General features: G+C 52.3%; 3 protein-coding genes across 14 annotated transcripts in view; all 3 read left to right on the plus strand.

Annotated features, from left to right (window-relative positions):
* The window catches only part of ALDOA (aldolase, fructose-bisphosphate A), a 76,586-nt gene that overhangs the window by 49,033 nt on the left and 944 nt on the right, over positions 1–26,609 (plus strand). For 7 of the 11 annotated variants that reach the window (XM_050773963.1, XM_050773970.1, XM_050773971.1 and 4 more), the window contains exons 2-7: positions 22,636–22,745; positions 24,032–24,164; positions 24,248–24,459; positions 25,791–25,845; positions 25,963–26,123; positions 26,452–26,535. In XM_050773963.1, the coding sequence (XP_050629920.1) occupies positions 22,636–22,745; positions 24,032–24,164; positions 24,248–24,459; positions 25,791–25,845; positions 25,963–26,123; positions 26,452–26,535 (755 nt within the window). Of the gene's footprint in view, positions 1–21,300; positions 21,331–21,466; positions 21,611–22,326; positions 22,331–22,635; positions 22,746–23,682; positions 23,839–24,031; positions 24,165–24,247; positions 24,460–25,790; positions 25,846–25,962; positions 26,124–26,451; positions 26,536–26,609 lie in introns of those variants that run through there. The other 4 variants (XM_050773967.1, XM_050773965.1, XM_050773964.1 and 1 more) reach the window with 4 other exon arrangements.
* The window catches only part of PPP4C (protein phosphatase 4 catalytic subunit), a 64,018-nt gene that overhangs the window by 21,298 nt on the left and 16,111 nt on the right, over positions 1–26,609 (plus strand). The window lies entirely within an intron of this gene.
* On the plus strand, positions 8,845–21,324 carry LOC126944478 (uncharacterized). Of its 2 annotated transcripts, XM_050774013.1 has the most exons (6): positions 8,845–8,984; positions 9,231–9,266; positions 10,556–10,699; positions 10,944–11,099; positions 20,556–21,074; positions 21,248–21,324. In XM_050774013.1, exons 2-5 carry the CDS (start codon positions 9,261–9,263, stop codon positions 20,667–20,669), a joined length of 420 nt encoding a protein of 139 aa, XP_050629970.1. In that variant the 5' UTR covers positions 8,845–8,984; positions 9,231–9,260; the 3' UTR covers positions 20,670–21,074; positions 21,248–21,324. The 2 variants fall into 2 exon arrangements, with proteins under 2 accessions (XP_050629970.1, XP_050629971.1); XM_050774014.1 differs by lacking the exons at positions 10,556–10,699; positions 21,248–21,324 and having other exon boundaries at positions 8,848–8,984; positions 20,556–20,947.

Consider the following 26,609-nt stretch of genomic DNA (forward strand, 5'->3'; position numbering starts at 1 on the left):
GTCTCAAAAACAAAACAAAAACAAACAAAACAGAAAGCATTAGGCAGTCCACGCGTGGAGCAGCAGTACAGGGCAGGGGTATAGGAGGGTCCATCCAGGCCTCTGTGACTTTAGCCACCGTCTTTCCTTCCCCTAGCCTGTCTCCCCAGGCGAGTCTCACCCCCACGCAGTCCTCAGAGACCTGCCACCCAATTTACCCTTGGCCTTGAGTTTACCGTTCTCTGTTCTTCCAGGCTCTGCTGCCCACAGGCTATTTCACTCATCCTCTCCACCGGGTTCCTTGCGGAGGTGTGCAGGTGTGATATCATCGAAGGCTGTGAATAAGTAAACAATAAGCGGCCAGAAGTGGCCTGTTTCCCACGTGATACCCAGGGAAGGGTCCGATTCCCCCCGCCTGGGCTCTGGGGTGAGACCTGGCTGGGGTGCCAGACCATTTATTATTTAGTACTTTTACTTACCTGTCCCAGGTTAGGGACTGTCCCAGGCAATGCCAGTCCCACCCTCTATCTGCACACCAGAAAAAGCTGAGGGCACAGCAGATGAGTTGCAGCCAGACAGCTAAGGGTCCAATCCCTTTCTTCTCACATCGACTGGCTGTTGAGACATTGGCCAAATTTCACAACCTCTCTGAGCTTCCACTGAGCACACACCAAGTCCCATTGCCAGGCCTAAGTCCTGCTTCTGCCAGTCACTAGCCTGGCGTTCTTGTGCAAGGGATTCAACCCCTCTGAGCCTTGGGCGCCTCATCTATGAAACAGCAGCACCTCTCATTAATCAAAATGAGATCCGTGTAAAGCACAGTTGCTATACACATATGTATTGTGATATTCATTAATAGTCATTAAAAATGTATGTATTTAGAGATGAGATCTCTCTCTATCATCCAGGCTGGAGTGCAGTGTCATGATCATGGCTCCCTGTAGCCTTGAACTCCCGGGTTCAACTGATCCTCCCTCTTCAGCCTCCTAAGTAGCTGGGATTGCAGGCGTGAGCACCAAACCTGGCCTGTTGTATCATTTATCTATCTGTCTATCCATCTGTCTGTCTATCCATCTATCGATCGATCAATCACAATCTCGGCTCATTGCAACCTCCGCCCCCAGGGGTCAAGTAATCTTCCCACCTCAGCCTCCTGAGTAGCTGGGGCTACAGGCATGTGCCACCATGCCTGGCTAATTTTTGCTTTTTGGTTTTGGTTTTTTGTTTGTTTGTTTGTTTTTGAGACAGAGTCTTGCTCTGTCACCCAGGCTGGAGTCCAGTGGTAAAATCTCAGCTCACTGAAACCTCTGCCTCCCAGGTTCAAGCAATTCTCCTGCCTCAGCTTCCTGAGTATCTGGGATTGCAGATACGTGTCACCACGCTTGGCTAATTTGTGTATTTTTACTAGAGACAGGGTTTTACCATGTTGGCCAGGCTGGTCACAAACTCCTGACCTCAAGTGATCCACCTGCCTCGGCCTCCCAAAGTGCTGGGATTACAGGTGAGAGCCACCACACCCAGCCTAATTTTGTATTTTTTGTAGAGACTGGGTTTCACCATGTTGGCCAGGCTGGTCTCAAACTACTGACCTCAGGTGATCCACCCACCTCGGCCTCCCAAAATGCAGGGATTACAGGTGTGAGCCACCATGCATGGCCTATAATTTTTTGTTTGTTTGTTTGTTTGGGTTCTTTTTTTTTTGTTTTTTGTTTTTTTTTTTTGAGACAGTGTCTCACTCTGTTGCCCAGGCTGGAGTGGAGTGGTGCAATCATAGCTCACTGTAGTCTCAAACTCTTGGGCTTGGGCCTGGCACGGTGGCTCACGCCTGTAATCCCAGACCTTTGGGAGGCCGAGATGGGTGGATTACCTGAGGTCAGAAATTCAAGACCAGCCTGGTCAACATGGTGAAACCCCGTCTCTACTAAATATACAAAAATTAGCCAGGCGTGGTGTCAGGTGCCTGTAATCCCAGCTACTCAGGAGGCTGAGGCAGGAGAATCACTTGAACCCAGGAGGCAGAGGTTGCAGTGAGGTGAGATCGCACGACGGCACTCCAGCTCGGGCAACAAGAGTGAAACTGTGTCTCCAAAAGAAAAGAAAAGAAAAAAAAAAACCACCACCACCACCACCAACAAACAAACAAAAAAACTCCTGGGCTCAAGAGATTCTCCCACCTCAGCTTCCCAAGTAGTTGGGCCATAAATGCACACAAAAATTAGACAACATGTCTGGCTAATTTTTCTTATTTTTTTGTAGAGATGGGGTTCACTATATTTCTGAGGCTGGTGTTGAACTCCTGGGCTCAACTGATCCTTCCACGTCAGCTTCCCAAAGTGCTGGGGGATTGCAGGCATGAACCACTGCACCTGGCTATATATTTTAATGAGCCTTCGTTCTATGCCATGTACTTTGCATACATTTTCTCAAATAATCACAGGAAGCCCTGCCAGTCCCTGAGGGTCATCCCCACTTTCCACATGAGCACAACTGAGGCTCAGTGAGGTCAGTTGACTTGGCCAGGGTTGCACAGATACACTGTGGCAGAACTAGAATTCAAATCCAGATCTTTCCTGGTTCTAAAGGCTTTTATTTTTTTCTCGCCCAGGCTGCAGTTCAGTGACTCCATCTCAGCTCACTGCACCCTCTGCCCTCTACCTCCCGAGTTTGAGAGATTCTCCTGCCTCAGCCTCCAGAGTAGCTGAGATTATAGGCACGCACCACCATGCCCAGCTATTTTTTTATTTGTTTGTTTGTTTTTGTTTTTGTTTTGTATTTTTAGTAGAGACGGGGTTTCACCATGTTCGCCAGGATCGTCTCGATCTCCTCGCCTCGTGATCCACCAGCCTTGGCCTCCCAGTGTTGGGATTACAGGCGTGAGCCACCGCGCCCCGCCTTTGTTTTTTTTTTTTTTTTAGAGGCAGAGTCTCTCTCTGTCACCCAGGCTGGAGTGCAGTGGTGCGATCTCGGCTCACTGCAACCTTTGCTTTGTGGGTTCCAGCAATTCTCCTGTCTCAGCCTCCCAAGTAGCTGGGATTATAGGTACCCACCACCATGCCCAGCTAATTTTTGTATTTTTAGTAGAGATGGGGTTTTGCTATGCTGGCCAAGCTGATCTCAAACTCCTGACCTCAGGTGATCCACCTGCCTTGGCCTCCCAAAGTGCTGGGATTACAGGCGTGAGACACTGCACCCCGCCTAAAGGTTTGTTTCATTTTGTTTCCAACTGGGCCATTATTTCCAACCTACAAAATGGAAGTAATTGTTTCTGCCACTCATGCCTCCTGTAAGGATTAAGTAAGATAAAGTCTATTGACACCAGCTCTAGCTCGGCACAGCTTCATTCCCCCAGGGTAATTACCTAAACACAAACCTTTCATTTTCATACTAAGGAGGCTGCTGAACCTCTTCTTAATCTCTGGGAGATGATATCATTGGATGTCCATTGGAGGCAGCTGAAATTATTAGATCAGAATCAGAACTGCCAGGTCCCTTCCCATGCCCAAGCCCACTGAAGCTTCTTTCATCTTCTGGGATTCTCTGCATCTCTGATCTCCCACCCACCCCACCATGATTGGAAGTATACAGTCCTGTCTGCCTTTTCCCAGGGGAAATGCGGAACTACATATGATACTATCTGACCTCTCCAGCTTCCAGCTTCAAGGAGAGGAGACCTTGTGGTTACCTGGCTATTGTGAAGTCAGTTTCTCTCTGCCCCCAGCAAATGGTGTGATGTGGATAGAAGTGGGGCCTTGGCACAGCCAGGCACCGTGGCTCACACCTGTAATCCCAGCACTTTGGGAGGCCGACATGGAAAAATCACGAGGTTAGGAGTTTGAGACTAGCCTGGCCAACATGGTGAAACCCTGTCTCTACTAAAAATACAAAAATTAGCTGGGCATGGTGGCGTGTGTCTGTAATCACAGCTACTCGGGAGGCTGATACAGGAGAATTACTCAACTTGGCAGGCGGAGGTTGCAGTGAGCTGAGATCACGCCACCGTACTCTAGTGTGGGCAACAGAGCAAGACTCCATCTCAAAAAAAAAAAAAAAAAGAAAGAAAGAAAGAAATGGGGCCTTGGCAAAGTGGGGTATATACATCATCTCTTGTCTTGGCTTGCCTGGCAACACAGGCCTGGGGCACTGCCCATACTCCTGCATAATGTATGAGCCCATGGTAGGAACAAAACACCAGCACCAGCGGGTCTGGGCACTGCAGGCCACGGACGTGTCCAGGAGCCTTGCCAAGGCTGACGTCTCTCTGTTGGCAGAATATGCAGAATATGTGTTCCTGGAGGCCTTTTCTAGGGCTGAGGTGGGAACTGGCCTCATCTTGGTCCTCAGGATTCCATCAGACAATAAGACAGCCCAAGGCCTGTGACAGCCCAAGGCCTGTTACAAGCGTGAACAGTGGTTCACACTTGTTATCCCAGCACTTCGGGAGGCTGAGGCAGGAGGATCGCCTGAGCCCAAGAGTTCAAGAACAGCCCGAGCAATATAGTGAGACCTCGTCTCTACAAAAAATTTAAAAATTAGCTGGGTGTGGTAGCATGCACCTGTAGTCTCACCTATTTGGGAGACTGAGGTGGAAGGATCCCTTGAGCCAGGAGGTCGAAGCTGTTGTGGTGAGCCATGATTATGCCATTGCATTCTAGCCTGGGCTACCGAGTGAGACTCTGTCTCAAAAAAAAAAAAAAAACCAAAAAACAGAAGACAGCCTAAGAAGGCAATCTTCTTTAGGATCAATAATGGTGACATTAAAGACAGCTAGATTTCTGTTTTCTGGGCTTGAAATGCCCTCTGAAACGCCAGGGGTAGCCAAGAGGGTGGTTGAGACCATCTCAGTATGGTTGACAGTGGGAGGGAAGATTTGGGATCCAGGGACACAGCCCCTGGCGATTTCCGTGGCTGCCTCATGGTGTAGGAAACCTCGGGGGCAGCAGCTGTGGTGAGGTATGTTGGAGTGGAGAATGTGGACAAAAATAGGTATATGGTGGCATTGTTCTTAGGGGAAAATGCCAGGATTCAGCCATCGTGTAGGAAGTTGGAGGCCTCCATGGAGAGGGGTGCTTGTGTGAGCATGCATGTGTGGGTGTGTGCAAGTGTGTGTGTGTGATCTAAAAAGGTTAGGAATGAAACGGGGAGGGCTGAGTGCCTTGAAAGTCAAGGGAATTAGGACATGTGGAAATCAATGCTTCATTCGTGGATAGTGTTTGGTTTCAATTCATTCAGAGAATCAGTGAGTATCGGCTGAGTGCAGTGGCTCTGGCCTGTAATACCAGCAATTTGGGAGGCCAAGGTGGGAGGATCATTTGAGGCAGGAGTTGGGAGACCAGCCTAGTCAACATAGCGAGACCCCATGTCTACTTTTTTAAAAGAAAAAAAATAGGCCGGGTGCAGTGGCTCACGCCTGTAATCCCAGCACTTTGGGAGGCCAAGGCGGGCGGATCACCTAAGGTCGGGAGTTCGAGCAGCCTGACCAACATGGAGAAACCCCATCTCTACTAAAAATACAAAATTAGCTGGGCATGGTGGCACATGCCTGTAATCCCAGCTACTCCAGAGGCTGAGGCAGGCAGAAGAATTTCTTGAATCCGGGAGGCGGAGGTTGCAGTGAGCCGAGATCGCACCACTGCACTCCAGCCTGGGCGACAAGAGCAAAGCTTCGTCTCAAAAAAAAAAAAGAAAAGAAAAAAGAAAGAAAGAAAGAAAGAAAGAAAAAGAACCAGGGAATATTCACCAAGGCTCCCAGGGCTAGGCCAAGCACTAGAGCTCAGGATAAGGAGATGACTCAGACCAGGCCCCAGACACTTGCAGTCTAATTGTGGAGCCAGACACGGAAGTGAGGAATTCAAGTATCTTGTGAGAAGTGCTAGAACAATAGTATCTGTATGATGCTCTGGGAATTCACAGCCCAAAGCAGCCACCTCTGCCTGAGGTTGGTAGGGAGGCCTCACAGAGGCGAAACTGAGCACATGCTTGAGGGATGAGGAAGAGGTTTGAGGGGAAGACAGAGGGTGTCCCAAGCAGAGGGATCAGCATCTGCAAAGCTGTGGAAATGTGAGACCCTACACACTGGTTCAGGAAGCTTCAGCAAATCCTATTGAAAGAACCAATGGGAAGTCAGGCATGGTGGCTCATGCCTGTAATCTCAGCTACCTGGGAGGCTGAGGCTAGAGGATCGCTTGAGCCCAGGAGTTCAAGACCAGCCTGAGCAACAAAGCAAGACCACATCTCTAAAAATTCAGAAAAAAAAGGCTGGGCATGGTGGCTCATGCCAGTAATCCCAGCACTTTGGGAGGCCAAGGCAGGCGGGATTGCCTGAGGTTAGGAGTTCGAGACTAGCCTGGCCAACATGGTGAAATCCTGTCTCTACTAAAAACACAAAAATTAGGTGTGTGTGGTGGCAGTTGCCTGTAATCTCAGCTACTCAGGAGGCTGAGGCAGGAGAATCACTTGAACCCGGGAGGCAGAGGTTGTAGTGAGCCAAGATCGCACCATTGCACTCCAGCCTGGGAGACAAGAGCGAAACTCCATCTCAAAAAATAAAAATAAAAAATAAATCAGAAAAAAAGAACCAAGGGGGTACAAAATTTAATTTGTTTACATATATTTAATACCTGATCTCCCTCCTCTGGTAAAATGTCAGCAACATGAGGGCAGGAAGTTTGCCTTATTCTCTGCTCGATACTACAGCAGTGCCTGTTACCCACTGAATATGTTGTGAATGAATAAAAGGAAGGTAGGCAGGGCACACAGTGGATGGTGCTGACAGTCTGCTAAAGCATTTGGGCTTTCTCCTGGAGTAAGTGGGAAGCCTTTGGAAGTTTTAAAGTGGAAAAGAAGCAAGATTTGATGTGGGTGGTAGGAAATCACTTTGATAGTGATGTGAAGGCTGTCAAAATGGAGTAAAAATGGAGCAGTGGGAGCAGATTGAAAAAAATATTGATAATTCCACACAATTAACAAGTAGCTTTGGTGGGGCATGGTGGCTCACACCTGTAATCCTAGCACTTTGGGAGGCTGAGGATGGAGGATTGCTTGAGGCCAGGAGTCCAAGATGGCCTGGGCAACATAGTGAGACCTCCTCTACAAAAAATGTAAAAAAAAAACAAAAACAAAATTAGCCAGGCACAGTGGCACGCATCTGTGGTCCTAGCTACTTGAGAGGCTGAGGAAGGAGGCTCACTTAAGGCCAGGAGTTTGAGACCAGCCTGGGCAACATAGCACAACACCGTCACTACTTTTTTATTTTTAGTTTTTTTTTTTTTTTTTTTTTTTTGAGACGGAGTCTCGCTCTGTCGCCCAGGCTGGAGTGCAGTGGCCGGATCTCAGCTCACTGCAAGCTCCGCCTCCTGGGTTCACGCCATTCTCCTGCCTCAGCCTCCCGAGTAGCTGGGACTACAGGCGCCCGCCACCTCGCCCGGCTAGTTTTTTGTATTTTTTTTAGTAGAGACGGGGTTTCACCGTGTTAGCCAGGATGGTCTCGATCTCCTGACCTCGTGATCCGCCCGTCTCGGCCTCCCAAAGTGCTGGGATTACAGGCTTGAGCCACTGCGCCCGGCCTAGTTTTAGTTTTTATTTATATATTTTTGAGACAAAGTCTCACTCTGTCGCCCAGGCTGTAGTACAGTGGCACGATCTTAGCTCACTGCAGCCTCCGCTTCTCGTGTTCAAGCAATTCTCCTGCCTCAGCCTCCCAAGTAGCGGGTACTACAGACGCCCGCCACTACAACCGGCTAATTTTTGTATTTTTTTACTAGAGACAGGGTTTTGCCATGTTGGCCAGGCGGGTCTCGAACGCCAGACCTCGGGTGATCTGCTTCCAAAGTGCTAGGATTACAGGTGTGAGACACTGTGCCCGGCATTCAAGGCTACTTTTTTTTTTTTTTTGAGACGGAGACTCGCTTTGTTGCTCAGGCTGGAGTGCAGTGGTAGATCTCGGCTCACTGCAAGCTCAGCCTCCCGGATTCACACCATTCTCCAGCCTCAGCCTCCCAAGTAGCTGGGACTACAGGTGCCCGCCCCCACGCCCGGCTTTTTTTTTTTTTTTTTTTTTTGTATTTTTAGTAGAGACGGGGGTTTCACCGTGTTAGCCAGATTGGTCTCAATCTCCTGACCTCGTGATCTACCAGCCTTGGCCTCCCAAAGTATTGGAATTACAGGCGTGAGCCACCGCGCCCGGCCCAAAGCTACATTTTAAAAAATAAAAATAGGCTGGGTGCGGTGGCTCACGCCTGTAATCCCACCACTTTGGGAGGCCGAAGCGGGCAGATCACCTGAGGTCAGGAGTTCGAGACCAGCCTGGTCAACATTGCGAAATCCCGTCTTTACTAAAAATACAAAAATTAGCCGGGTGTGGTGGTGCGCGCCTGTAATCCCAGCTACTCGGGAGGCTGAGGCAGGTGAATCGCTTGAACCCGGGAGGCGGAGGTTGCAGTGAGCCGAAATCGCACCACTGCACTGCAGTCTGGGCGACAGAGCGAGACTCGGTCTCAAAAATAAATAAAAATAAAATATAAAAAGTAGCTTTGATTTTTACAATATCCCCGAGCAGCAGGCTTTTCTCCCTTTTGCAGATGCGCAATGGCTTGGCCGGAGATACATCCAAGTCTTCGGTGTAGCCTGGGGGTTCAATCCTCCTGTGGCGCCCCACAACCCGGTGCCTCCTCCAACGTCCAGCATCTGATGAGGATCCGACCTAGGCTGGCGGTGGCGGGATTCGCTCTTCCCCTTGGGTCCCCTCGAAAAAGCCCCTAGGGCCGCAGCGGCGCAAAGCTGGTATCAGCGGAAGCTCAGGCGGGAGGCGGGAGGCGGGAGGCGCGAGGCGGGAGGCGCGAGGCGGCAGGAGGGAGTTTGGGCCTCGGCGGCCGCCGTAAAAAACGCCGCTCTGGTCACCATGGCAACAGCTGGATGCCGCGAACAGCTTCTGGGCGGAGCCGGTGCCTCGGCCTATTGGACCCAGCTCGACGCGGAATCCGTGAATTGCCCGCGGCCCGAGGGTGCAGGTGATGGGGGCGGACCGACCGGGGAAGCCCGGGGTGTAGGGACTGAAGAGGGGAGTGGTCTGGGGCGCGCTGGAGCCTGCGAGGAAGGCGCCGCCTCGGATCCCCCGCCTCCCATTCCCTTTCCCGAATTCCACCCTCTGGCCCAGCGATGGCCTCAGTTTCCCCAAACAGGAAAGGGAAGGAGGGTGGGCACCCCGGTCTAACGGTGCCTCTCAGCCCCTGAGACCCAGAACCTTCCTTCTGCAGCTCCCGGATTGACTGGCTCTGCCCTGCCCCATGGACGTAAGCCCGGGCCCCTTCCCCTCTCTGAGCCCCCTCAGCGCCCTGTCCTCACCCCGACTGAGCCTGCCTTCCAGCACGGACTGGGGAGGGGGCTTCTACCCAACAGAGACTACACCCTGCCAGCTCAGGACGAGAACTGTGAGGAAGAGTGCCAGGAATGGACTTCCCACGGGAGAGCACATTTCTGGTATTCCTGGCAAGATGAGGAGGTTGACCAAGTAATCCAGGAGAAAAGGCATTTCCGGCAGAGGAAACAGCCTGGGGGTGAGAGGGAGGCTGCAGCATTTGGGGAATTGCTAGGGCTATCATGTGTTTGGAAGAGAAGGAGGGAGAGAGGTAGGCAGGACTAAACTGGGAATTTTGTCACTGACATAAGTTTTAAGTGCCAGGTGTGGTGGCTGTCGCCTGTAATTCCAGCTACTGAGGAGGCTGAGGTGGGAGGATCGTTTAAGCCCAGGAGCTCGAGGCTGCAGCGAGCCATGATCTTGCCGCTGCATTCCGGCCTGGGTGACAGAGTGAGACACTGTCTCTAAGAAAAATAGCCAGGTGCGGTGGCTCATGCTTGGAATCCCAGCACTTTGGGAGGCCGAGGTGGGTGGATCACCTGAGATTAGGAGTTCAAGACCAGCCTGGCCAACATGGCGAAACCCCCTCTGTACTAAAAATACAAACATTAGCTGGGTGTGGTGGCGCGCGCCTTTTATCCCAGCTACTTGGGAGGCTGAAGTAGGAGAATCCCTTGAACCCGGATGGCAGAGGTTGCATGAGCCGAGATCGCCCCACTGCACTCCAGCTTGGGTGACAGAGTGAGACTCCATCTCAATAATAATAATAAAATAAATAAATAAAAGAAAAAGTTTTAAGTGAGTTACTGGGAGCCATTGATGGATTGTAAGGGAGGGAGGGATACACAAGGACATCTGGTATGGAAAAGGGGAAAAATTGCAGGTTGGATGACAGGGGCCGGTAATGTGAGCTGAGGGATGGTAAAGGAGTGGCAGGGGAGTCAGAGACAAGAGATCTCTTTGGAGAGGCATTCCAGAAGGAAAATCAGTAAGCCCTAGAAGACTCTAGAATGCAGAAGTGCTTGATGGTGCTAAACTGGAAATGATAGGGAAAAAGGCAGGCTCAGGGCACAAGATAATGAGTCAGGGTGTAGTCCCATTGATGCTCTCCCCACCATCTGGTGGCCGTTCCTCTCCCACCCGCCTCCGCGTCCCTCATGGTATTCCCGTGTTCCTGCAACCCCTCTCCACCTCCTTGTCATCCCTTCCCCCTGTGTCGTCCAGGCCTCCTCTAGTCCATGGAATCCAACCCCGGCTCCTGTCAGCAGCCCTCCCCTGCTGCTCCCCATCCCTGCCATCGTCTTCATCGCTGTGGGCATCTATTTGTTGCTGCTGGGTCTAGTCCTGCTGACTAGGCACTGCCTGCTGGTGAGGGGTCTGGTGGGGGATAAAGGGTGGGCTCTGGGGAAGAGGAATCCTGTTAACCTGTCCCTTCATCTGCAGGCTCTTACCCTGAGACACTTGACATTTAGCCCTTGCATCTATCCGTTTTGTAGTACCAGGGGGTCCCTCCTCTCCTGTCCCCAGCCAAACCTTTTCCTGCCCCCTCGGGAAAGCTGGCTTGGCTGTCACTATCTGCTGCCTGTTCCACATCCTGAACCCTGTGATCTAGGCCCAGGGCTGCTGCGCGGACGGTAGCTCCCCCTGCAGGAAGCAAGGTGCCTCAGGGCCCCCAGACTGCTGCTGGACCTGTGCAGAAGCCTGCGACTTTCCTCTGCCTAGCCAGGCCCACTTCCTGGATGCCTGCTGCCCCCAGCCTACCGGAGCTGTGAGTTCCATTCCTACCCCCTGCCCCGCTAAGCCCTGATCTAGGAATGATCGGTGCATTCATTTTTTTGCTCAACAACATTTATTACTGAGCACCTTCTCAAGGCCAGGCACGGTTCCGGGGTGTGAGTCACGTGGAGACAGGTAAAAACAACCTATCAGATAATGTCTGGTGAAAGTTACTTGAAGAAAATAAAATAGGGTGTCAGCCGGAGAAAGGTGATGTGGGTAACAAAAAACAGCTCACACAGCTCCTTTCCGTTCACCGAATGAACTATGGTCCAGGTATAGGACCTCTTTACTGACCTCATTGTTTTTCCCAACAACCCTGAGAACTGAGAACTGAGTTTCTTTTTTTTTTAACTTTCCTCCTTCCAGAGCTGGGTTTTTTTTTTTTTCTTTCTTTCTTTATTTTTTTTTTTTGTTGTTGTTTGAGACAGGGCCTCACTCTCTCACCCAGGCTGGAGCGCTGTAGCGCAATCTTGGCTCACCACAACCTCCACCTCCCAGGCTCAAGCAATTCTCCTGCCTCAGCCTCCTGAGTAGTTGGGATTACAGGTGCACACAACTACCATACAGCTAATTTTTGTATTTTTAGTATAGATGGGGTTTCACCATGTTGGTCAGGCTGGTCTCAAACTCCTGACCTCAAATGATCCACCCGCCTTGGCTGCCCAAAGTGCTGGGATTACAGGTGTGAGCCACCATGGCCCAGCCATGGTTTTTTTTTTTGTTTTTTTTTTTTTTGAGTCGGAGTCTAGCTCTGTTGCCCAGGCTGGAGTGCAATGGCGTAATCTCAGCTCACTGCAACTTCCACCTCCTGGGTTCAAGCAGTTCTCCTGCCTCAGCCTCCTGAGTAGCTAAGATTACAGGCGTGTGCCACCACGCCCAGCTAATTTTTGTTATTTTTAGTAGAGATGTGGTTTCACCATGTTGGCCAGGCTGGTCTTGAACTCCTGACCTGGTGATCTGCCCGCCTCAGCCTCCCAAAGCAAAGTGCTAAGATTATAGGCTGAGCCACTGAGCCTGGCCGTTTTTTTTTTTTTTTTTTTTTTTTTTTTTTTTTCCAGAGATAGAGTTTTGGTCTGTCACCCAGGCTAGAGTGCAGTGGCACAATCACAGCTCACTGCAGCCTTGAACTCCTGGAGACCTGGGTATTTTTTAAAACCTGTATGTTTTTTCTGATTACAGAAAATACTACTTACAAAGTATACCTATAGAAATACACAGAAAGTACTAATCACTTCACAAACCCGCTCTCTATCCCAAAGTTGCTGTTTTATATGTATCTCTCATATACTAATATACAGTACTATCACTGCTGTATTTTACTATTATTTGGCAAAAATTGGGTGCTATCACGTAGGTTATTTCATCATACCTGCTACTGTTCCTCTATCCCCCACCTTTTTTGAGATAGGATCTTGCTTTGTCACCCAGGCTGGAGTCCGGTAGTGCAATCATAGCTCACTGCAGCCTCTACCTCCTGGGCTCAAGCAATCCTTCCACCTCAGCCTCAGCCTCCTGAGTAGCTGAGACTACAGGTACATGCCACCACACCCAGTTAATGTTTGTATCTTTCGCAGAGACGGGGTTTCATGATGTTTCCCAGGCTGGTGTTGAACTTCTGGGCTCAAGTGATCCGCCATCCTCAGCCTCCCAAAGTACTGGGATTACAGGTGTAAGCCACCATGCCCATGCCCAGCCTCTACTTGCCCTTTTTTTTTTTTTTTTTTTTTTTGAGACAAGTCTTGCTCTTGTTGCCCAGGCTTGAGTGCAATGGTGCCATCTCGGCTCACTGCAATCTCCGCCTGCTGGGTTCAAGTGATTCTCCTGCCTCAGCCTCCCGAGTAGCTGGGATTACAGCGATGCGCCACCACGCCTGGCTAATTTTGTATTGTTAGTAGAGACGGAGTTTCTCCATGTTGGTCAGGCTGGTCTCCAACTCCTGACCTCAGGTGATCTGCCTGCCTCGGCCTCGTAAAGTGCTGGAATTACAAATGTGAGCCACCGGGCTCAGCCTCTACTTGCCCTTTTTAACCTGACATCACACTTGGCCACCTATCTGTGCCTGTGCGTGCAGACATGCAGGGGTTACTGTCCTCCTCCTGCAGCGGGGAGTAAGCTGGCTTAGGGAAGTTTAGTGGCTTCTCCAGAGTGTTACGCAGGAGAATCTTGCATCACAAATAGCTCCACAGTGTTAGCTGAAGTAGAATCCTCAGGGGAGAAGCCTGGCTTGCAGACAGGCCTGTTTGCATTTGTGGGTTTAAAGATGTTAAATGTAATTGACCACCTTCCTGAGGAATGATTATTTTGGGCTCAGAGATTCAGACAGCAAAGTGCCTGCCCTTGGAGTGGTGACCTTCCTTCCCTAGGACGGAAGGGGAGGATAAAAGCAAATTCATAACCTAGGTACACGATGATTGGTGCTAATCCCTGGCGTGTTTTCAGTTTTGAAGTAAATTGTGGAGCAAGGAGCGCTTTTTCAGACAATCGGCTTCTGGTTTCCTAGGGGCAGTCAGGAGAGGGGTCCCAGGGTTGGAGCTGAGGGGCAGAAGGGCAAAAGGAGGAGACCTTGGGTTCTGAAAACTCCTGTCTTGGCGTGGTGGTACTCGCCTGTAATCCCAGCTACTGGAAAGGCTGAGGCAGGAGAATTGCTTGAACCCGGGAGGTAGAGATTGCAGTGAGCTGAGATCGTGCCACTGCACTCCAGCCTGGGTGACAGAGTGAGACTCCGTCTCAAAAACAAAACAAAACAACCTCCTGTCTTATAGGAGATACTCCATTATAAAATGATTTCTGGCCCCCTGTCCTGGGGATGCCACCTCCTACTCCTTCTGTCTACTTGAAGTGAATAGCCAGGGACTCATCGCCTCGTTGGGCGAGAGGATGGGTGAGGTGCATTGTAAGGATGGACTGGGCCCTCCCACCTTCCCCAGGAACGTTAAAACCTGGAGACATCAGGGCCTGATCCTCTCCAGTTTCCGCTGGAGCTCGGAAGGGATTTAGCAGGGTGGAGGGCGGGGCAGATTCTTTCTGTCCTTGAGCTGCCTTTCCACAAAGTACATTTAAGTCCCTCCCTCTTCAGTTTCCCTGTAATAACAGCCAGGAAGGTTACAAATGTCTTGCCACGTGGCAGCTGTAGACACTGAGGCTTATGGAGGCTGGAGTGACTTGGAGGTTATATGACTGGACCAGCCGGAACAGAAACCCAGGTTTTTCTTCGTTACTGAGGGAGAAACCTGCCGGCTCGCCTGCTCTGCTTCTGTGGGTTTTTTTCTTTTTGAGACAGAGTCTCGTTCTGTCACCCACGCTGCAGCGCAGTGGTGCGATCTCGGCTCACTTCAACCTCCGCCTCCTGGGTTCAAGCGATTCTCCTGTCTCAGCCTCCCGAGTAGCTAGGATTACAGGCGTGTGCCACCACACCTGGCTAATTTTTTGTATTTTTAGTAGAGATGAGTTTTCATCGTGTTAGCCAGGATGGTCTTGATCTCCTGACCTCGTGATCCACCCGCCTTGGCCTCACAAAGTGCTGGGATTACAGGCGTGAGCCACCATGCCTGGCCTGCTCTGCTTCTTTCATGTACATGTTGCAAGGTTCTCATTCATTCGTTCGTTCATTGACTCACTCACCAAAGATTTATGGAGTTACTGTTGACGCACTGTCTAGGGCCCTGGGGACTCAGCAGAAACAAGATAGAGAAGGTCCCCATCCTCGCAGGGCTTCCATTCTGGTGATGGAGAGAGAGAAATAACTAGGCCATTACAACAGAGGGTGAGAAATGGCGTGCTCTGGAGCAGCGGTTGCTTTGCCCTGCATGCGGTCAGAAACAGGTATGGGACTTAAAAGCCAGGCATCTAGGCCCCACACTCAGGTCTGGGCTGGGGCTAGAGTTTGTGAATCTTCTACGAGTTCTCACATGATTCTGATGCACATCAGCTTAAGAACCACTGCTGAGGGAAGAAGCTATGATAAGAATAGCTCTCATTCTTTTTCTTTCTTTTTTTTTTTTTTTTTTCCAGACAGGGTCTCCCTCTGTCACCCAGGCTGGAGTGCAGTGCTCCCTCTGTTGCCCAGGCTGGAATGCAGTGGTGCGATCTTGGCTCACTGCAACCTTTGCCTCCCAGGTTCAAGTGATTCTCCTGACTCAGCCTCCCAAGTAGCTGAGATTACAGGCACCTGCCACCATGCCCAGCTAAATTTTGTATTTTTAGTAGAGACAGGGTTTCACCATGTTGGCCAGGTTGGTCTTGAACTCCTGACCTCAGGCGATCCCCCTGCCTTGGCCTTACAAAGTGCTGGGATTACGGGTGTGAGCCGCCGCGCCCGGCCAAGAACAGCTGTTTCGTCCAGCACTCACTACTTATCAGGCATCATGCTTAGTTCTTTCCACCAATTCCCCAAAATGACCTTATGAAGTAGGTGTTTTATTTGTTCATTTTATTTTATTTTATTCTTTTTTTTTTTTTTTTTTTTGAGAGAGTCTCGCTCTGTCGCCCAGGCTAGAGTGCAGGGGAGAGATCTCGGCTCACTGCAAGCTCTGCCTCCCGGGTTCACGCCATTCTCCTGCCTCAGCCTCCCGAGTAGCTGAGACTACAGGTGCCCGCCACCACGCCCAACTAATTTTTTGTATTTTTAGTAGAGACAGGGTTTCACCGTGTTAGCCAGGATGCTCTCGATCTGATATTGTGATCTGCCTCCCTCAGCCTCCCAAAGTGCTGGAATTACAGGTGTGAGCCACTGCACCCAGCCTATTTTATTCTTTTTTTTTTTTTTTTTTTTTTTGAGACGGAGTCTTGCTCTGTCACCCAGGCTGGAGTGCAGTGGCTGGATCTCAGCTCACTGCAAGCTCCGCCTCCCGGGTTTACGCCATTCTCCTGCCTCAGCCTCCCGAGTAGCTGGGACTACAGACGCCTGCCACCTCGCCCGGCTAGTTTTTTTGTATTTTTTAGTAGAGACGGGGTTTCACCGTGTTAGCCGGGATCGTCTCTCGATCTCCTGGCCTCGTGATCCGCCCGTCTCGGCCTCCCAAAGTGCTGGGATTACAGGCTTGAGCCACCGCGCCCGGCCTATTTTATTCTTTTGAGATGGAGTCTCACTCTGTTGCCCAGGCTGGAGTGCAGTAAAACAATCTCGGCTCACTGCAATCTCCACCTCCCAGGTTTAAGCAAGTCTCCCACCTCAGCCTCCTGAGTAGCTGGGACCACAGGCATGTGCTACCATGCCCAGCTAATTTTTGTTTGTTTGTTTGTTTTTTAGACAGTATCGTTCTGTCACCAGGCTGCAGTGCAGTGACATGATCTCTGCTCACTGCAACCTCCGCCTCCTGGGTTCAAGCAATTCTCTTGCCTTAGCTTCCTGAGTAGCTGGGATTACAGGTGTCCGCCACCACACCTGGCTAATTTTTTGTATTTTTAGTAGAGACGAGGTTTTGCCATGTTGCCCAGGCTGGTTTCGAACCCCTGAGCTCAGGCAATCCACCCGCCTTGGCCTCCCAAAGTGCTGGGATTACAGGCGTGAGCCACTGCACCCGGAAATTTTTGTATTTTTTTTTTGGGACGGAGTCTCGCTCTGTCACCCAGGCTGGAGTGCAGTGGCGGGATCTTGGCTCACTGCAAGCTCTGCCTCCCGGGTTCACGCCATTCTCCTGCCTCAGCCTCCTGAGTAGCTGGGACTATAGGCGCCCGCCACTGCGCCCGGCTAATTTTTTGTATTTTTAGTAGAGACGGGTTTCACCGTGGTCTCGATCTCCTGACCTTGTGATCCGCCCGCCTCGGCCTCCCAAAGAATTTTTGTATTTTTAATAGAGATGAGGTTTCACCATGTTGGCCAGGCTAGTCTTGAACTCCTGATCTCAGGTGGTCCGCCCACCTTGACCTCCCAAAGTGCTGGGATTACAGGTGTGAGCCACTGCACCCAGCCTTAGGTGTTATATTTGTTGCAGAAATGAGGAAACTGAGGGCTGAAAACATGAATTAGCCAAGCTGAGGTTCAAACCCAGGCCTTACTGACTCTAGGGCCTGAGCTTTAACCATCTCTACGATGATGGCTGTCAGTGTCAACAGGAAAAATTCGAGTGAAAAACTCTCCTGAGAGCCAAGAGAGACACAAGGGTTAACAGTCTTGCAGAGTCCTTGTTTAATGTACTTAAACAGCAGATTCCTTCCAGAAGCCACATGGCTGCTTGTAACAGTTGAGAAATCCATTAGCCAGTTATTAATGACAAGATCTAAACCCTTCCAAGGGAGAGAGCCAAGAAATGCTTTTAATACCCTCTTTTCTGAGGTAATGGCAGCAGAGCCTCTCTCAGCCACGGGTTCTGTGCACGGAATGATGGTGTGGTCCTTCAAAAACCCGCAGAAGCGATTTCATCCCCACACTGGGACTCCCTAGAGACACCCTAAATCACACCCTCATCAAACACAGGAAAATCATTTCTCTCTCCCTTCCACCATGACAGTTCTAGCCTCCCACCAGGAGGCAGTTCTGTTGACAGTAACACAGCCCAATTCAGACCCCTGTCCCTGCAGGTGGCAGGTCCCCTCCCCTCACTGCAGCCCCTAGTGATATCTGATCTCACCAGCCATCTGACACTGCACCCCGAAACCTCAGCTACTGGAAAGGTCATTCCCCTATTCCTGGCTTGGCCAAGTTTCTGATTGAACTGTACAACTGTGACTGTCACTACCTCTGCCTCTGGCCTCAAGGAGCCAGTCTTCTGTCACACAGCCATCCTGGGCCACTTCAGCCATTTGGCCTGACTCCAGCCCATGCCTAAGGCAGCTGCAGGTCATCCCTGTCCCAGGGGAGGACAGCAGTGCACTGGATAGACCAGTTCTCCCTTCTTGCCTCTAAGTACATGCTGTTCCTATTCTCTAAGAGACAGACCTTGTTTCCTTCAGAAGCTGAGAAGCCCTCTTCTTTCTTCTTTGCCTAAAGAAGACAAATGATATGCTTAGATTCATCCATTCATTCAGCATTCATTTATATCTCAGACGCCTGCTGAGCATGAGTCCTGTGCTAGCTCAGTGGAGAATATGGGATGAGCTGCCCCCGCCCTGGCAGACCCAGAGAAAGGCTGATGCTCCTAGTGCTGGGAGGCAGAGGGCTCAAAGGGGATTGCAGGCAGGACTGTACATCCCAGCTCCATTCTCATCACTTAACTCTCTGTCTATGCCTCTATTTCCTTTTTTTTTTCTTCTGAGACCAAGTCTCGCTCTGTCGCCCAATTGCTTGGGTTCAAGCAATTCTCCTGTCTCGCTCTCCCGAGTAGCTGGGACTACAGGCGCAGGCCACCACACCCGGCTGATTCTTTTTTATTTTTAGTAGAGACGGGGTTTCACCATGTTAGCCAGGATGGTCTCGATCTACTGACCTCGTGATCCACCCACCTCAGCCTCCCAAAGTGCTGGGATTACAGGAGTGAGCCACCACGCCCAGCTTCTTTTTTTTTTTTTTTTTTTTTTTTTGAGGCAGAGTCTTGTTCTGTTGCCCAGGCTGGAGTGCAGTGGGTCGATCTCAGCTCACTGCAGCCTCTGCCTCCCAAGCTCAAGCGATTCTCCTGCTTCAGGCTTCTGAGTAGCTGGGATTACAAGTGCACGCTACCACGCCTAGCTAATTTTTGTGTTTTTAGTTGAGAAGAGGTTTCGCCATGTTAGCCCAGCTGGTCTTGAATTCCTGACCTCAAGTGATCCGCCCACCTTGGCCTCCCAAGTTGTTGGGATTACAGGCGTGAGCCACCTTGTCCAGCCATCCATTTTCTCTTTTGTAAAGAAGCCCATTACTCAGGATTCTGATAATTAAAAGATATAAGGCTGGGCGCAGTGGCTCACACCTGTAATCCCAGCACTTTGGGAGGCCAAGGTGGGTGGATCACCTGAGGTCAGGAATTCAAGACCAGCCTGACTAACATGGTGAAACCCCGTCTCTACTAAAAATACAAAAATTAGCCGGGTGTACTGGTGGGCACCTGTAATTCCAGCTACTCAGGAGGCTGAGACAGGAGAATCACTTGAACCCGGGAGGCAGAGGTTGCAGTGAGCCGAGATCCTGCCATTGCACTCCAGCCTGGGTGACAGAGCAAGACTCTGTCTCAAAAAAAAAAAAAAAAAAAACAGATCTAATTCTTTTGAAAACATTAAAATTGGTTGGGTGCAGTGGCACATGCCTGTAATCCCAGCACGTTGGAAGACCAAGGTGGGTTTAGCCTAGGAGTTTGAAACTAGCCTGGGCAACATGATGAAACCCTGTCTCTACAAAAAAATACAAAAAATGGGCCAAGCATGGTGGTTCATGCCTGTAATCCCAGCACTTTGGGAGGCCGAGGCAGGCAGATCACCTGAGGTCAGGAGTTCAAGACTAGCCTGGTCAACATGGCGAAACCCTGTCTCTACTAAAAATACAAAATTAGCCAGCTGTGGTGGCGCATGCCTGTAATCCCACCTACTTGAGAGACTGAGGCAGGAGAACCACTTGAACCTGGAGGTGGAGGTTGCAGTGAGCCAAGATCGCGCCATTGAGCTCCAGCCTGGGCAACAGGAGCAAAACTCCATTTCGATATATATATATATGGCAGGGCACAGTTGCTCACTCCTGTAATCCCAACACTTTGGGAGGCCAAGGCAGGTGGATCACCTGAGGTCAGGAGTTCGAGACCAGCCTGACTAACATGGTGAAACCCCCATCTCTACTACAAATACAAAAATTAGCTGGGTGTGGTGGCTCACACCTGTAGTTCCAGCTACTTGGGAGGCTGAGGCAGAAGAATTGCTTGAACCCAGGAGGCGGAGGTTGCAGTGAGCTAAGATCGCATCATTGCACTCCACCCTGGGCGACAGAGTGAGACCCTGTCCCAAAAAAAAAAATAAAAAAGAAAAGAAAAGAAAAGAAAAATATGTAAATTGCCATTTTCAAAGATACCTGGAAAGATTTTTTAAATCATTCACGAATGCGGTCTGTTCCTTGCAGAGAGCAGATGCACAAAAATAGAATGAGACCCTATAGTTTGGTCTCATGCTGAAGAAGTCCATAAAGCCCACAAGTCATTTTCATGATGGACAGAAAAATGTATGTGCTTTCTCTGTCTACTGCCTCAACTGCACAGACCCCGGGACTGTAGCAGAGCCATCTTTTGAGCTTAACACTGGGAGGCCCAAATTCTAGCATGGGACCCAGGGCCAGTTGCTCTCTGGTCCTCAGTCTTCTCACCCATAAAATAGGAAGGAGAGAACCCCGAATCGTTGCTTCTAGCTCCTGAACTCAGTTGTTCAGAACAAGGACTCATTGCTGATTTTTCAACAGCACAGAGAATTGCTCTTGTTTCTGGGAATGATGGACAGTACCCTCTGTTCCACTGGGCAAGTGGAACTTCCCAGGCCTCTTTGTTCCCTTCTCCCCTTAGAGAGCAACAGTCTTGGCCCCATCCCACCTACCTCACCCCTCTCTCTCCTCCCTCAGGACTGGGCACCTCGCTGCCCCCGCTGCTGCCCACTCTGCGACTGTGCCTGTACGTGCCAGCTCCCCGACTGCCAGAGCCTCAACTGTCTCTGCTTCGAAATCAAGCTCCGATGAGAACCCAGGGCCCCTGCCCTCTGGAGAGTGGCCAGCCCCCAGGGCCCATGGGCCCTCCTCCCTGAAGAGCCTTTCTCCAGGCCACTGGAACCACAAATGGCCTGCCCAGCACCCAGGCCTGGGAACTGGAAGTGGCAGTGCGGGGCCTGGCTCCCTGCAGGGCGGGACTCTTGGCCGACTGGACAGCAGCTCCTCTGGAGGGCCAGAAGAGAGAGGGGCTACTGCTGGGGCAGGTGTCCTGGCTCCCTTTCCCCTCCCCACGTCAACGATTCTATTTGAAGGTGGGCAGGGGGGTGGCGCTGCTCACCACACACAAGTGTTATAGGAGGAGCCTGGCCCTTGAGTACGGGGTACACAAGGGTGCCCGACCACACTCCGTCCACGGACTCTCGGTTATTTTAGGAGGTGAGTGTAGTGCCAGTATCTGCTCTCCTTCCTAAAAAAAAACCAGGGCTCCAGAGAATCAGAACAGCCACCATCACGGCAGGGAGTCTGGGGAGGAGAGAGATTAGAGGAGTCTGGGAGGGTGGCAGGGAGGCCACGTGATCTGAGTCCCCTCATCCCTTTCCCTCCCACAGGTCCCTGGCCAAAGATTTATTTCTCTTGACAATCAAGGGCCTCCGTCTGGATTTCCAAAGAAGAAATTTCCTCTGAAGCACCGGTGAGTGGGCAAGGGCTCCCTCCCCGTCAACAGGGCCGACCCAAGGCTTCCTCCCCCTTCCTCCATGCCGGGCCCCAGGCTGGTGTGAATGTCAGGGGCTTCAGGTTTCCCTAAATATAGGTCCCTGCCAGAGGATCCGTGGCGGGAAAAGGGCAGGGGTCATCGGAGAAGGTCGGGGACACGTGTGGGGCGGGCAGGAGCCGCCTTATAACCCAGCCCGGGCACCCCTGGCTCACTCGCTGCTGACCAGGCTCTGCCGGCTCCTTCAGCCTTGCCGCAGGTGGGCCCCTTGCAGGACCGGGCCGGGGTGGGGATGGGGTTGGGCCGACAGGGTCCAGATGGGTCCGGGTGAGGAGGGGAGACTTGGACGGTAGGAGCAGGGGGCTAAGCATCTGGGAGACAGATCAGTTCGGGGACGGATTTTATTTTGGAGATGGAAGTCAGGCGCAAGGAGGGCGTTTGGCAGGAACTGTGGCCCCGCATGCCCGAGGCCGAGCAGCGGCCGGTCCATAGCCGCGCATTCTGGTTTTCGGTGGCGCAGAAGACTACCAGCCTGGCTGCGGCGGCCCAGGCAGAGAGCGCGCACGCATGCGCGACCCAGCCCGGCCCGCCCGCCGGGAGCTCGCACCGGGAGGCCTCGCCTCCGCGCTGCGCCAGCTCTGCTGCCCTCTTGCGCTGCCTGCGCGTCCTCTCGCTGCCCTTTCCTCCGCCTCTGTTACGCCTGGGCCAGTGACTGGGGATCGGCTCCGCGCGGATCCAGCCCGCGGGCGAGGCAGGCTGAGGCACGACTGCGCGATGTGGCCCCGATGGTGACACGCGCCGCAGCCGCGAAGCCCGAAGCTGGGGCGGTCCCGGGCCGCGGGCCCGGCCTGGGCGACGAAACTCAGCCTCCTTCGTTTCCGACTCTTCTATCCGCATCCCCCACTTCCCGGTCTCCCCCTTCTCCAGTGCCAACATTCTGGCTGAGTCACGGCGCCCCAGAGCGCACCAGGCTGGGGGGAAAGGAGCGGAGGGGCGGGAGCTTGCGACCCGCGGGATGTGGCCTGAGTCACGTCCGAGGGGGGTGGGGAGGGATCGTGTTCTCGGCGCCCGCCCCTTCCTAGCGCGGCCTCTGGGCTGCGCCTCTCAGGGGCGGTCCGTAGCCCAGTCTATCGCCTGCAATTGGACGCCGCCCGCTCCTCGTAAAGGAAAATGCTCGGCGGAGGGCGGAGTGGTGCCTTTAAAAGGCCAGGCGCTGCCTTCCTCTTTCCCGCCCCCTGCGCCGCCCCCTCCGAGGCTGAATCGGCTGCGTTCCTCTCGGAACGCGCCGCAGAAGGGGTCCTGGTGACGAGTGCCGTGTTCGCTCACTGAGTCCACTCGCCAGCCCGCCGCCCTCTGCCGCCGCACCCTGCACACCCGCCCCTCTTCTGTGCCAGGTGAGCGCCCCTCTTCACGTGCAGGGACCAGGGACCTTGGAGAGGGATCTTGGGGGCAGTGGCGGGTTGGGCGTCCTCGTGGAGCACCCCACCCCATGCCAGCGTCTCCCTACTACCAGCCACACACAGGCTCTCCGGCTCCTCCAGCCTGAGGTCCCATAACTGCGCAATGCAGCGGCAGCGCGTGCTGAGTCATGGCGGGGGAGGAAGCAGGATGAGATGAAGGACCATTCCCCTCCCCTTTTCTTGCAGGGACCCCTGTGGCAAAGGATTAGGGCCCCTTAGCCCTGGCGGGGATCCTAAGAGCCACTGAGGGGTGGGGGTCGGCCCGTGTACAGCCCCAGGGTTCTCGCAAGCGGGAGGTTGGTTTCTGCCCTGGGAAACGGGCCGCCCCTCGTGAGGAGGGGAAACCCCTTGGCGGTGCTTGATGCCCCATTAACGCTTTCCCTGTCTCTCCTTATCGGGCGACCTTGATTCTGAGCCCGGAACAGCTGCAGCCGTGCGAAGCGACAGGAGCATTTTTCAGGGGAAGGCGCTTGCCCCGTAGGAACAGTGACGACGGCAAAGCTTACCGCTTTCCTTGCCTCGGGCTAGGGCTTGTTCCGCCGCCCTTTCCTGGGCTTCTCGTTGCTCTCTTATCTTTTTCCTAATACCCCTTTCCTACCACCCACCCCCTCCCTTGTGGGGAAAAGCCTGACCTTGGGATGTCCTTGAAGACTTGGAGCCCGGGCCAGTCCTGGGATCTTGGGTGGATTGGAAGGAACACCCCAGCGGCAGTCAGAAGAGCTGGGTTCTAATCTCAGATCTGGCTCCGGGGTTGCTGTGTGGCTTGAAGCACAGACTTTACCCTTGTCTGGGCCCTTTCCCACGAGGGTGTTGGGCCCTCTGCTCGATTCAATCTTTACATTCTAAAATACTCCGATTCGGTTTTGTTTTCAGGCAAGGTGACCCCATGGCAAGGCGCAAGCCAGAAGGGTCCAGCTTCAACATGACCCACCTGTCTATGGCTATGGCCTTTTCCTTTCCCCCAGTTGCCAGTGCGCAACTCCACCCTCAGCTGGGCAACACCCAGCACCAGACAGAGTTAGGAAAGGTACAGGGGCAGGCCTAGTATAGGGAAGTTGGGCCTACGGGAGAGCTGGGGACCAGAAGCGCCCCAGGGCCTGCTGGGTGTGGGGCAGGGGAGGTAGGGAACGTTTCCCTGACCTCCAGGCGAGGAGCCCTGCTCATTGGGAGATGATGGGAAACCCCAGCTAACTAGTCCTTCCCCTGCTTCCTGTACCCAGGAACTTGCTACCACCAGCACCATGCCCTACCAATATCCAGCGCTGACCCCGGAGCAGAAGAAGGAGCTGTCTGACATCGCTCACCGCATCGTGGCACCCGGCAAGGGCATCCTGGCTGCAGATGAGTCCACTGGTGCGGGCAGGAGACAGAATGGGTGGAGGGTGCAGGGTTAGGAGTGGCAGGCTGGTCCCCTAATTCCCATGTGACACTCCCAGGGAGCATTGCCAAGAGGCTGCAGTCCATTGGCACTGAGAACACCGAGGAGAACCGGCGCTTCTACCGCCAGCTGCTGCTGACAGCTGACGACCGCGTGAACCCCTGCATTGGGGGTGTCATCCTCTTCCACGAGACACTCTACCAGAAGGCGGATGATGGTCGTCCCTTCCCCCAAGTTATAAAATCCAAGGGCGGTGTTGTGGGCATCAAGGTGAGGGGCAGGGCCTCAGGATGTGAGGTTTGAGATGGAAATGGAGGAAGGAAATCCAGGTTAGTGAGGCAGGGAATGAATGCTGGATTGGAGGCCTAGAGACTTGCATGGAGCCTGCTTCAGGCTTAGGGCATTTACTCGACATTTTTAATCCTCACAATTCTTTTTTTTTTTTTTTTTTTTTTTTTGAGACGGAGTCTCGCTCTGCCACCCAGGCTGGAGTGCAGTGGCCGGATCTCAGCTCACTGCAAGCTCCGCCTCCCGGGTTCACGCCATTCTCCTGCCTCAGCCTCCCGAGTAGCTGGGACTACAGGCGCCCGCCACCTTGCCCGGCTAGTTTTTTGTATTTTTTTTTTTTTAGTAGAGACAGGGTTTCACCGTGTCAGCCAGGATGGTCTCGATCTCCTGACCTCGTGATCCGCCCGTCTCGGCCTCCCAAAGTGCTGGGATTACAGGCTTGAGCCACCGCGCCCGGCCTAATCCTCACAATTCTAAGAGAACAGTATTATTCCCCCTTTACAGATGAAAATCTCAGAAGCTCAGGGAAGTGAAGTGTTTTGCTCAGAGTAAGTGGCAGAGCCCCAGTCTCCTGACACCCAATTCACTCAACATATCTGTTGTCAAATATCCCAGTGTATCCTGTCTCAGAGGATTGTTACTAAGTGAACTAAGTGAAAATATTTTAATTTAATTGTAACTAAGTATTTTAGCAACTAAATATTAAGTAGTTTTTTTTTTTTTTTTTTTTTTTTTTTTTTTTTTTTTTTTTGGAGACAGAGCCTGGCTCTGTTGCCTAGGCTGGAGTGCAGTGGTGCGATCTCAGCTCACTGCGAGCTCCACCTCCCGGGTTCACACCATTCTTCTGCCTCAACCTCCCGAGTAGCTGGGACTACAGGCACCCGCCACAACACCCAGCTAATTTTTTTTTTTTGTATTTTTAGTAGAGACGGGGTTTCACCATGTTAGCTAGGATGGTCTCAATCTCCTGATCTCGTGATCCGCTTTTCTTGGCCTCTCAAAGTGTTGGGATTACAGGCGTGAGCCACTGCGCCTGGCTTAAGTAACTAAATAATTGTAACTAAGTGAAAATATTTGCCAGCCTTGAGATGCAATTTAAGAGATTAAGTAAATTTGGGGGAAGACTGGGGCTAAAGAAGAGGAAAGAGGTTCACGCCCAGCTACTTAGGCTGAGGCAGGAGGATCACTTGAGCCCAGGAAGTGGAGGCTTCAGTGAGCTGAGATCCCACCACTGTACTCCAGCCGGGGCAACAGTGGGAAGGGTACTAGAGGTCATTTCCTGTGTATTAATGCTGTTACCTCGACCCCAACAGGTAGACAAGGGCGTGGTTCCCCTGGCAGGGACAAATGGCGAGACTACCACCCAAGGTGAGAACTGTTTGATTCTCTGCCCTACGAACCCAACCAGAGTAGGTTTGGGTGCTGAGAGGAGTGGAAACCACATGCCCCTCCCCACTGTGCTCTGACCCCTCCGTCTTCTTTTAGGGTTGGATGGGCTGTCTGAGCGCTGTGCCCAGTACAAGAAGGATGGAGCTGACTTTGCCAAGTGGCGTTGTGTGCTGAAAATTGGGGAACACACCCCCTCAGCCCTCGCCATCATGGAAAATGCCAATGTCCTGGCCCGTTATGCCAGCATCTGCCAGCAGGTGGGCCTGCAGGTCCCCAATAGGCCACCTCCCACCTCATTTGGTTCCAGTGTCGTTAACTTGCCAGTCACCCGCCATGATGCCTATCTCCCCCAAAGCAAGCATCAGCTTTGGCCGGTGGAGAGCACTCAAGGGCTGTTCGAGGCAGAGGGGCTAAGGAGGGATTGTGGGTGGATCTGAGGAGGCGCCTGTCTCCTGTCATCTGCTGAGGGCTTTGAAGCCTGAGTCCCTGGCATCATCAAGATATGGTCTTAACCAGTGGCTACGGAGAGCGGTAGGTGGGACTCCAGGTTAGGAGGCCTCAGTGACCCTGTCCCTCACCCTGCAGAATGGCATTGTGCCCATCGTGGAGCCTGAGATCCTCCCTGATGGGGACCATGACTTGAAGCGCTGCCAGTATGTGACCGAGAAGGTAAGTGACTGCCTGCCTGACCAGTGCAAGGTGACTGGGCGGGGACCCTGGGGCTAACCCCTATCCTCCCCTCC

The sequence above is a fragment of the Macaca thibetana genome, chromosome 20 (assembly GCF_024542745.1).
Source record: "Macaca thibetana thibetana isolate TM-01 chromosome 20, ASM2454274v1, whole genome shotgun sequence".
Taxonomy (NCBI): Eukaryota; Metazoa; Chordata; class Mammalia; order Primates; family Cercopithecidae; genus Macaca; species Macaca thibetana.